This window comes from Mus caroli, unplaced genomic scaffold (assembly GCF_978045245.1).
Source record: "Mus caroli unplaced genomic scaffold, Mus_caroli_1 scaffold_15, whole genome shotgun sequence".
NCBI classification, from domain to species: Eukaryota; Metazoa; Chordata; class Mammalia; order Rodentia; family Muridae; genus Mus; species Mus caroli.
The window spans coordinates 4,411,505-4,423,965 of NW_028227270.1; the positions used below are offsets into that span (position 1 = coordinate 4,411,505).

General features: G+C 42.5%; 1 protein-coding gene across 1 annotated transcript in view; it reads left to right on the forward strand.

Annotated features, from left to right (window-relative positions):
* Nucleotides 1-12,461, forward strand: part of Parp8 (poly(ADP-ribose) polymerase family member 8) — a 179,642-nt gene that overhangs the window by 82,151 nt on the left and 85,030 nt on the right. Inside the window, exon 4 of the mRNA XM_021180032.3 lies at nucleotides 9,943-9,980. Coding sequence (XP_021035691.1) covers nucleotides 9,943-9,980 — 38 coding nt within the window. The remainder of the gene's footprint in view (nucleotides 1-9,942; nucleotides 9,981-12,461) is intronic.

Sequence of the window (12,461 nt, forward strand, 5' to 3'; positions counted from 1 at the left end):
TGTGTGACATTCTTCTACTTAAATATACTGTTGACTTTTGCATGGAACTAAGCCATTGTAAAAATATTAAAGACAGAAACTCAGCCGTTTAAAGAAAATGACAATGTGCACCACTATTAATTACCAGGAAGAATATAGGGCCTTCTGCATTCATAGACCTATGGCAGAAGCAGGTGGGCGTGAGTCTTGCAAATGGGTGTGTAATTTACAACGGTGACTGCTCTGGCTGAGATCCACAAGCCTGGGAAGAGGTAAGAAATCATTTGTGAAAAAATCACATTTGAACCAAGATCTCAGAGGCAAAAGTAATGTCAAGGAGGCAAAACACAGAGAAAATTCCAGACAGGGACATGGCATGCTCAAGAACTGGGTCTAGCCTAGGAAGAAACCAACCAACAAAACCCCAAACGAACACAACCGAACTCAGAGAGCTCAGCAGCAGAACTCTTGCCTGGAAAGTGTGACTGGCAATCTGAGATCTGCATTTGATTACTGGAACCCATATAAAGTTGGAAAGAGAGAATTGACTTCCCACAGTTGATCCTTGGCTTGCATTTGCATTGCCTTGGGAATGCCTCACACACTCATTATATACACCCAGTAATAATAAATAAAAAGTTAAAACCACTTAAAAAGGAAGGGCTTTTTATGTTTGTTTATCTTTTTATGTACATAAATGTTTCGTCTGCACATATGTGTGTCTATGGCATGCACGTCTGGAGCCTGTAGAGGATGAAGAAATCATTGGATCTTCCAGAACTGGAATCACAGAAGATTATGGGCTGGGATCCAAATCTGGGTCAACTGCAGGAGCAGTACTTGCTGTTAACTGCTAAGCCATCTTTCCAGCACTGGCTCTCTTTGCATTGTTTTGTTCTGGCTGGGTTATCCATAGAATACAGAGCAGTGGTGTGAGACGAGGGCGAGACTGGTAGGCAGCGTGCTGTAGGGCCTGCAGTTTTGATAGTCTATACGACATGAACTTGCCACAGACTCACTTTATGTGCTTGTAATTCTTTGAGGGATTTGCTCATATGGTATAATGCTACCCCTGGTGTTTATCTCTCTTGGGCATTGATAGTATTTCCCCCAATTTTTTTTTTTCCTGCCATGCAAGAGCTTGACTTCAGGGATAGAATTATTCTCTTCTGTTCAGTCTTTAAGTCTCGGTATGTTGTGTATGCAGCAGCTTTAGCGCTTTTATGACCACTTGGAGGTTCAGATATAAAACACTGAAAGGCCTATAAATCTGAGTGAATGTTCATCACTTGAATATTAAATTTGTTTTGGTTGCACACTGTACAGCAGAGAAAAGCCTAGAGATTACTTTTTGAGGGCAAAATATAGAAATAATTATATAACTAGTTCATTATACATGTTAAGTATTGGGCGATGGCCTATTCTACCTAGTGTTTGCATCTTGTGTGAACAGCGCTGATTCTCCCTTTTATTTTGGTATGGGAATTGAACCTAGCACCTTCAGCACCCAGGGCAGACACTGCTTCATAAGTGTACTTCAGCCCTGGGATATCTTTGTCTGTCTGTCTGTCTGTATGTCGACAAGGTCTTAAGCCCTGGCTGTTCTGTATCTCACAGGTCACAGAGACATGCCATCCTCTGCCTCCCGAGGGCTGGGATTAAAGGTGTGTGCTTCTATACCTGGCTGGCATTTATCTCTTGATGAATTTGCATCTGCTTCTTTTCTCATCTCCATTCACATATTCTGTTGACTCTTGAATGTGACTGCAGATGTGATAAAGGAAAGAATGAGACTCCACTCCTCAAAGCAATGAGGTTAATCATAGTAGCATCCACCCTCTTAGGTGCTTTCAAATTCAGCCCCGCCCAGAGGGAGAACTCTTAAAAGCCTAAGTGTTGACCTGTGGTCCAGAAGTGAGGAATAGAAGCTGCCAACTGGGCTCTCATGTTAAACACAATCAGGAAAAAGCATTTCTTTATGTTGGTCCTGTTACTGCATCTCTTCAAAGTATAATAGGTTTAAAAATTATCAAAATGTTCTGAAAACTGGTACATCTATGCTTTGCTACCTTAATGTTTGGTCAGGATCTCCAGTCTTTTTCAGGGGCTGATCATTTATCTAATTAGCTCAAGGTTGTGTTTCTTAAGTTGAAAATGTCTCTTCAATAGTTTCGATGCTTAGGAAAGGCCGTGCATGCATTTGCTCAGGAGACAAGGAGCCATTTGTTCTGCAGTGCCACTAGTGGGTTTAACTTAGCATACTTAGTCCTTGCATGGAATATATGATATTTAAACAATTCCCAGTCAACCCTTTTTCCATCTGACACTGGCGGTTTTCCACCAGCCCTCTTCTGTTTAGGAGAAATGATACAACTTTTTAAAAATGGTAGCAGTTTACATAAAAGCTTTACTGTGTAGTACACCCCTGACACATAACTTGCTAATTAATGTTGAATTGCTATAGAAACTGTACAGAAAATAACCATTTTTTTTTACTTATTTATTTATTAAGTCCTCCTGTCTAGTGTTCCACTGGGTTTTGGCTCACACCCTAGGGAGAGCTGCAAAGCGCTTGCTGCCATCATTTTGTAGTCTTGAAAATGTGAGTCTCAGAGATTGCATGATGGTGACATCCAAAGCCCAGTCTACTTTTTCTCATCACAAGAGGCTCAGGAAGGCACTGATGGAGAAGTCTCAAACTCACTGTGTTTGTGGTGATTTTGAGTATGTGCCACGTGCGGTGGCAGGCAACGTTTTCATAAAAGTTTAAACACTCCCTTAGGTAGGGAATTGCTATGGTATTACATCCAGGAATTTTGAAAACTATGATCTGTGCATCCTTCCATCTTCAAAATTACATGTTGGGTGGTATGCCATCATGTCTTGGCCCTGAGTATTTGAGAATCAATAGAGATGTTCTTCCCCTGAGGTCTGGAGGAGATTCAGTGTCGAGGTCAAGTGTTACCCAAAGGAAGGAATCTACTCTTTTGTCTTGGTGGTCAGGGAAGTTTGTGAGGAACTTGGGCCTGGGACTGAGTCGTAAAGGATCATGAGGAGTGGGGTATACATTAGGCACATACTGCTTTGTAGGAGTAACAATAATCCTTCCTGCGTAATCTGTGCATCTCCTTTTAAAACATTGTATTGTCTCATACGTTCTTCATAACAGTTGAAGTGGAAGAGTACTTACTGGTGATCACACAGCACTGTGGTAGAATGTCAATTCAGGATTCAGATCTATACAATCTGGTGTGTGTGGGGGGGCAGGGAGGGGGGGAGGGAGAGACAGACAGACAGAGGCAGAGATATCTCAGTTATGATACAAATTGAAACGTTAATCTGTGAGGCAGACTAGAAAAGAGGAAAATTACCAGGACATGGGAGGGGGAAAGCCCTTCATTTAGGATCCTGATTAAAGCCTCTCCCCAGCTGAGTATGGAGACATCGGCACAGTTAATATCTGCTGTGTAAGCTGCCTATGATGAAGTCAAGGATCCTGCTTTTTCTGGGGGGAGAAGAGGAGTCAGTGATGTCCCTGCAGCCACCACTGCTGTGGAGCAATGCCTGTCACCAGCATGTCTGCAGTGTAAATGGAGTGTGGGAACAGCTCTAGCGCCTTGTCTCACTACATGCTGTAGTTGTACTGACAGAAGTAATTCAGATGTGCGGTGGGGGGGGGGGCTCTTTCATTCAGAATCCCCGGGAGAGAAGGGAGGGGAGCCGCTCTTCTCCAGCAGTATCTCTGTAGGTGTATATTTGTAGTACATATATATTTATTATGGAAACACGCCTCATTGTACCAAAGGTGCTTCTTTTACTGCATTGGAAAATACCTTCTTGTTTTACAAACATCTACTTTCTCCTTTTGCTGAGGGTGCTTTGAACCACAGATCTTGTCTCTACCTCCCACGTACTGGGATTCCAGATTTACAAATATTCTTAGGGTAAGGATGTAATTCAGCCGGCAGAATGCTTGCCTGGCATGTCCCAAGCCTGAGTTCAGTCTTTGGCACCACGTAAAACTGAATGTGGGCACATGGATGCCATCTCAGCACACAGAGTTGGAAGTAAGATCACGAGTTCAAGGCTATCCTTAGGTATACATGGAGTTCAAGGCCTGGGCTATGTAAGACCTTGCCTTATCCTACTGCCTTTTAAGTTGGCCTAAGGTCAAAATCATGCATGCACAATACAATACTTGGGAGAGTTGGCTCTTCAGAATTTCATCATTAGTGTACATGTAAGTATGTGTACCACAGTGTGAGTATGGAATTCGCACTCATGACAACTTCTCTCCTTCCTCGTCCATGTTGTTTCTGGGGATCAAACTCAGTTTGTCAAGCTTGTATTGTTTGGTGGCCTGTGCCTTTACCTGCTTAGTTATCTCTCTCGTCATCCCTCATTTGCTTATTCTAAGTAGGGTTTTTCTTAATATCTGTGTAGTTAGATTTTTTTCCCCACTTCTATAACAGCATTGATATTATAATAAATTATAGAATTGTGAGACTAATAAAACAAAAAATCCCAAGTGGACTGTGGGTTTATGGGATCTTTGTAGCATATTGGTAGGCTAGGCTTGATGGAAATGAGAGATGTTCGTCCCTTTCTGTGTGGGTGCAGGTACTGTAAGTCTGTATGTCGGTCTTTAGCGGGAGAAATAGTTTAAACACCCAAGGGAGCAGCCAAATGGCAGTCCCCTTTACATTAATAGGAAATAAAATGATTTGACAGCTAGAGGGCAAATGATTAGGTTTTAGAAATTTGTCAGGATTTATAAATGAAAAGAGTAAACCATAGGCATGTGTGAGATGTAAGGTCTCAGGGTCACTGGGCCAAGCCTTTATTAACTGATGTTGAGGGCCTTGTGTGCCTATGTGTGCTCACAAACCTTAGTGTCACTGTCCCTGTGGCAGCTGTCAGGCATCTAGGGGACACTGCCAAGCACAACTCAATCTACCATTTGGAGCTTTTGGGGCAAGGTTGGAACTTCACAGCGAAAGAGCTGAGGGTGCTGTAATGAGTAGTTATCTAGAGCCAGGCAGAGGGTGGACTGAACCCTGGAGGCAGCCCAGGGAAGACCAAAGGCGTGAAAACGTTGTCTAAAGATTGGAGGAGTCAGAGCTGAAGAGTAGAACAGGAAGGTTTGACTTTGTACAAGAAATGCAGTTCTACCCTCAGGTCCAGATCTAGGGTCTGGAGAGGAGGGTGAGGTGAACGAGGCCTTGGTTCTCTATGTAGCTTAACACTGTTGTGATATCATATTGACGTGAGTGATGTCAGGGTACTGATGAAGTAGGAAAGTGCACTAGAATCTCCTAATCGTGATGTTACACAGCGACACAGCGATCACAGCTAGTGACTGGGGAACAATAGGGGAACTGGCCTGTTGTCATTGGCAAATGCTTCCTTGGGAAATGAAACATGATAATGAGTGAAACGGTGAATGTTGTCGGTCTTGAACGGGATCAAACAAGCAAACCATGCTCCGAATAGTCCCTAAAGCACTTGGGGTGAGCCTGGGGTGGGATCCAAGGATAAGTCCATTTCCCTTGGCAGCACCACGGAGGCAGAAGCCCCATGCTGCATGGCAGCGGCGAGGTGGCTTCTGCTGGTGTTTTCAGCGTCTCATGTCCAGGTGAGCAAATCAGCTTGGGATCTGCATTGGTTTCTGCATTTTGCTTTTCCTTGTGTGAATTCTAGAAATCTGATGTAACCATGAAAGCTGAGAGCTTTCGAGCCTCTGTTATTAGGAAATGTGCTTCAGATTTCAGGGCAGAGGCAAAAGAGGCAGCACACAGGACAATCCTTGTTGGGTTAAACCTGGGGTCTTGTGGAGGAAAAAAAAAAGGAGAGTTCAGGACCTAGGAATTTTGCTTTGCAGATGGCCCCGTAGTGTTTGGGGGTTTATTATAAAATATGGGTATTGCATTCAACACCCATGACATGTCTCATGAGTCTAAGATTCCTTTACTCTCAGTCTGTGTTCTCACCTCTATTTTAAGACCCTGTCTTCCATTACCTCCTGTATTAGCTACCTTTCCCGTGCTGTGATAAAACACTGTGACCAAAGCAGCTTACAAGAGGAAGGCTTCATCTGGCTTAAACGGTTCCTGAACGCTGAGAGTCCATCACAGCAAGGAGACACAAAAGCAAGTGGCAGTCATGGCGTCTGTCACAGTTAGCTGACAGCTCACATCTTGAACTGCAAGCACAGGGGGTCACAAAGTCCACCTCCAGCGGCATAACTTCCTCTAGCAAGGACATACCAAATACACCTCCCCAAAGTGCCATGACTTGGATACCAAGTATTCATATGCAACTTAAATACGCTCATTAAAACCACCACACCCCATGCTATTCTTTTAAGTTTTTTTTTTTTAAATATTATTGTTTATTATTGTTATTTTGAGCCAAGGTCTTTCCCTGTATTCCTGTCTTGTTTTAAATTTGATCACCAACCCTGTCATCTTCCTACTAAAATTAAATAGTTTTCTTAAAGTTGAGAACGTTGGAATGAGGAGTAAGTTTGTATCTTTGGCCTCTCCATTAGCGGGTTCAGAAGGAAAAGGAAATAAGGTGCAAATGATGAATTTAAATGCAGGATTGACGCTGGGAATGGTCCCAGTCATAGGACTAAAACCCAAGTATAAGGTGAGGTGTCAGTGGCGGACCATCGGATGGCGCCTTTCTGATGGCCTTCTACCTGTGCTGCAGAACGAAGTCTTTCCTCGGGCCAAATACTATCAGAGGACTTACACAAGTAATAGAAAAAGATTAATGGATTCCAGCTTACACTTCTGACCCGAAGCACCTCAAGCTATGGTCCACATATAGATTACACCAAACAACGTGTCAACCGACCTTAAGTTCTCCGACGAAGCTTTTTAATGTATTCACAACACAGCCTCATCCAGGACTATGAGGGCATTTCCCCCCCCTGAATCTAGAGATTGCTGCAGGGTTTCCTCCTGTCATCTTTTAGTTTGAGTTTGCCAGTACATGACTTGCAGGGTGTATAGCATTCACTATGAACAGCACAATCCAGCCCTACTCTGAAAGCTACTTAAGCTTTAATCTCGGCCTTACCCCCACCCCACCTTTCCCTGCCCCCCCACCCCCATTTGGCCCTGCCCATTAGAGCCTTGAGCTTAATCATCCAAGTCTGCTCTTACTGGACTGTTTCCCTTAGCATTCTGCAAAGCTACAGACTGAAACTGATTTTACAGGCCTGGTGATTTTCCTCCTGGTATTCACCCAATAATCAAGCTTTAGGCCTGGGAGCTGATGAATCATCCTGCAAGGCTTTTGTTTTCTGTTTGATGCTTGAAAAATTAGGCATGGTCATGAACATGGGACTGCCCCCTATAATTACAAGGCCATTAGCACCTTAAAAGTAAAATTGTCGGTGTTAGCTTTAGTTTCTGATAAATGTAATATATTCTTTTTTTTTTTTTTTTTGCAAACCAAATTGAATTCTCCAGAGAGCATTCATTCATACAAAACTCCTGTTAATTTTAGTGCTTGAGGCTCGTAATGGTGATGCACACTTAATCCCAGCATTCTGGAGATGGGAGCAAGTCCAAGGGTCAATGTCCGAAGGCTCCCTGGGTTACATACTGATCTTGAGGCCAGCTCGAATTGCCTGAGACCATGTCTCCACAAAACAGACTAAGACAAACGGAAAGAACTGGAGCTGGGCTAGGATTCCTGAGCTGCTGCTGCTGCTGAATAACTGGCAGAATAGTGGGGCCCTCCATCACAGCATCACAGAAGACCTGGAGAGCGTGGACTTGGAACCTCCAGTCTTTCTGAACTGACACTGAAACTGATTTTCTATAAGTGACTTTTTCTCTATTACCTAGGTAGTAAGCCTCCAAACAACAACAAGGCTCCTGCTAGTCTATAGCAGGCTCCCAGACTGGACAAAGACAGAGGAATGGATTAAGGGTTCATTTGACATTTAGACATTAATTTAAGCAAAAATGAGGTCGAATAATTTGGGTTGTGACCACGGGGTGGTGGAAATTGATTCAAATTGGAATTGGGTATAATTGTCCAGGTGCCTGGACTCCCTGTCATCTAGCACTGCCTCATTCGAAGAGGCAGACTGATCAACAAGAATTTCATTGCTCTGTAGTAGATTCCCACTGTGTTAGCAAGTGAACCACGAGAGAGTGAGCTTGCATCGGGTCACAGTGTTTATTTCCCTACCAAGGTTTAGGTACCAGTGGCGTGGATATTTTACCTCTTTGGCATTTGACTCAGAGTTGTGATTTCAGTAGCTGGGGTTTTGACTGGGCTTAGCATCTGCCATTTGGTCTCATCTTATCATTTCCTCCCTGTATATCCAACTAAGCCTCGCACTTACTTTACTACTACAATAGGGTGGTAATTGGTGTTTTCCTTGTTTCCATCTTGAGTAATTTTTTTTTTTTGTTTTAGATAATAATTTTGCCTGAAAACGGCATCACTGTGATTCTTACTTTACAGTTGTGTAAATGAAAGCACACACACTCATACACACACATTCATGCCACACTTGAGATGACAGAATTGGAGAACTATGGAAGAACTGATTGGACGCCTGCATGGAGCTTGGGGCATTAAGATGAAGGGATGACAATAAGTGCATAGTTCCTGATCCTGATTATGTAGTACATATGTGTCACAAGCATGACAGAATAGCACAGAAGAACACACACTTTAATGTCCGTTTCTTGGTTTGGGTGCTCTTCTATGTGTTATAAGATGTAAGCATCATCTTATAATGGGATTGGAGATACATGAACCTTTGTACATTCCTGGCACCCGTACATGAATCGTAGTTATTTCCAAGTTAAGAAGTAAACAATTGGGCTTTATGCTGCCCAGGCTCTTTTCCTCTGTGTTCATTGCTTGTTATTATGCTTCTGTGGATTAGTCATCCGTGTTATCTCCTTTGATTGTTCTGCTTCAATGTGATTTCACATTAACATGATTGGCTTCTTGACTTACTAATTGAGTAGCAAAACACCCTTCACAAACAGTAACATATCTTTTCTGTACAACTCTGCTAACCCATTTAAATGCCTACTATCGTCTGACTCCTGGGTATCATACACTAAAACAGTTGACCATGGACTGATATAAATCAATACGGAGCTCGACTCTCAAAGGATTTGCAGTCTTCTGTATAGACAAAGAAAAACGAAGAAACAGGTTCTCTAAATGTCTATCATCTGAAACAGATTTGTAGAGGCATAAGGGTTCCTGAGAAAGGAGTTGGGAAATTGTTTACATATATTTTAACTTTTTTTCCTCCCAACACTCTTCTGTAGTCCTCAGAACTGATAGCATTTTGTGTGTTATAATGGATTTGAAATAGTGAATTAAGAAGAATAACTTAGTTATATTCATCTATCATCGCATTAATTTTAAGTCAAATGTCATTTGTTTGTTTGTTTGTTTTTAAAAAACACTTGTTGGGGAGCAGTGTTAAAAATAAATGCTGGGGTTGGGAACACAGCTGGGTGGCAGAGTGTCTAGTGTGTACAAGGTCCTGAGGTCTAGCCTCAGCAACATACACATACAATTTAAATTCTCTAATGCAGTACTAACTACAGAACATGCCCTCTGGTATGGAAAGAAAACTTGGGAAAAGCAGAACCAAAATATAGTTTCTCATTGTGAGGAGCCTTTGTGTATTGGTGAAATGAGAAGACAGACTTGTTTATACTGAGAGGAAGATCCCAATCAGGAGAATAATGACTGTTTCAGGAAGGATTGGGAAGACCTACTGACACTCAAATTCACGTCTGCGTGTTTCCCGTAGCCCCTTTAAATCAGCCTTCTGGTCTGTGTGGGCAGTGTGCTTACGCTTGTATTTGTATAAATAGATGGGCAACACGGGGTGGGCTTTTCTTGTGTAAAAGCACGACTCTTTCCACAATGACTTAAACCTTTCTCTCTTCCTTGTCTTTGCAGTGTATCCTACTCAGTCCACGTCTCAGAAGACTACCCAGGTATGCTCTCCCTTCAAGCGTCTATTAAGCACTTTTGACCTTGCTGTTCTTCAGGAGATTTGGAATATGCACTCATGCACAGCACCATGGAGCACTGGCACGGGAGGCGTAGAGGCAAGAGGATGAATCCTGATGATTTTGAGATTCTGAGAATTAACTGCTAAAGAAATGTTTGACAGTATCTTCATAACAAATTGTGAATAGTGCTTATTTTTAAAAGTTAACTCAACACAGGCTAGGTATGGTGGTGCACACCTTTGATCTCAGTCTTCAGGAGGCAGGGGTAGGTGAATCTTTCCGAGTTTGAGGCCAGCCTGGCCAACGTAGTGAGTTCCACAATAGCCAGGGTTACAGATAAATAAATAACACACACGCACATCACATACACGGGCAACATGGGGTGCATGCACACACACATGCACACATACACGCACACAGAGAGAGAAATTGTTCAAAAGAAATAACTGCTAGGTATGTTTTCCATATAAAATCACAGCTAGGCCCCTTTAGAGAATCTTTGATTTACTTGTAGTGATGTAGTGTGGTAAACCAAGTGGCCCCAATGAGTAGCTCCCTCTGGTGGTGAAGAGGTAGTACTTTTTTTTTTCTTCTTCAAGTTATTGGAGTGCGGCTTGGAACTATAACTTGGTTGGGTATAAAAAATTTAAATAAAATTGTATCTTATATCTTGGGTATCCTAAGTTTTGGGCTAATATCCACTTATCAATGAATACATATTGTGTGAGTTCTTTTGTGATTGTGTTACTTCACTCAAGATGATGCCCTCCAGGTCCATCCATTTGGCTAGGAATTTCATAAATTCATTCTTTTTAATAGCTGAGTAGTACTCCATTGTGTAAATGTACCATAATTTCTGTATCCATTCCTCTGTTGAGGGACATCTGGGTTCTTTCCAGCTTCTGGCTATTATAAATAGGGCTGCTATGAACATAGTGGAGCATGTGTCCTTTTTACCGGTTGGGACATCTTCTGGATATATGCCCAGGAGAGGTATTGCTGGATCCTCCGGTTTTCTGAGGAACCGCCAGACTGATTTCCAGAGTGGTTGTACAAGCTTGCAATCCCACCAACAATGGAGGAGTGTTCCTCTTTCTCCACATCCTCGCCAGCAACTGCTGTCACCTGAATTTTTGATCTTAGCCATTCTGACTGGTGTGAGGTGGAATCTCAGGGTTGTTTTGATTTGCATTTCCCTGATGATTAAGGATGTTGAACATTTTTTCAGGTGTTTCTCTGCCATTCGGTATTCCTCAGGCGAGAATTCTTTGTTCAGTTCTGAGCCCCATTTTTTAATGGGGTTATTTGACTTTCTGGAGTCCACCTTCTTGAGTTCTTTATATATATTGGATATTAGTCCCTTATCTGATTTAGGATAGGTGAAGATCCTTTCCCAATCTGTTGGTGGTTTTTTTGTCTTATTGATGGTGTCTTTAGCCTTGCAGAAGCTTTGTAGTTTCATGAGGTCCCACTTGTCAATTCTCGATCTTACAGCACAAGCCATTACTGTTCTATTCAGGAATTTTTCCCCTGTGCCCATATCTTCAAGGCTTTTCCCCACTTTCTCCTCTATAAGTTTCAGTGTCTCTGGTTTTATGTGAAGTTCCTTGATCCACTTAGACTTGACCTTAGTACAAGGAGATAGGAATGGATCGATTCGCATTCTTCTACATGTTAACAACAGGGAAGGAGTTACAGAGACAAAGTTCGTAGCTGTGATGAAAGGATGGACCATTTAGAGACTGCTGTATCCAGGGATCCGTCCCATAATCAGCTTCTAAATGCTGACACCATTGCATACACTAGCAAGATTTTGCTGAAAGGACCCAAATATAGCTGTCTCTTGTGAGATGATGCCGGGGCCTAGCAAACACAGGAGTGGATGTTCACAGTCAGCTATTGGATGTATCACAGGGCTCCCAATGGAGAAGCTAGAGAAAGTACCCAAGGAGCTAAAGGGATCTGCAACCCTATTGTTGGAACAACATGATGTACTAACCAGAACCCTGGAGCTCTTGTCTCTAGCTGCATATGTATCGAAAGATGGCCTAGTCGGCCATCAATGGAAAGAGAGGCCCATTGGACTTGCAAACTTTATATGCCCCAATATAGGGGAATGCCAGGGCCAAAAGAATGGGAATGGGTGGGTAGGGAAGTGGGGGGCGCTATGGGGGACTTTTGGGATAGTATTGGAAATGTAATTGAGGAAAATATGTAATAAAAAAAAATTTAAATAATATATATTTAATTTTAGAAAGGATCTATTTAATTTACCTTAGGTGCATGAACGTGCTGCCTGCATGCATGTATGTGCCCATGTCTATGCTTCTTGGATCCCTTGGGACTAGTGTTACAGATAGTTGTGTGTTGTGAACTGTGTCAAAGTTCTTTAGAAGAACAACCAGTGCTCTTAACAATTGGGTCATTTCTCCAGATCCAAGTTTTTTATGTACTCGGGTGTTT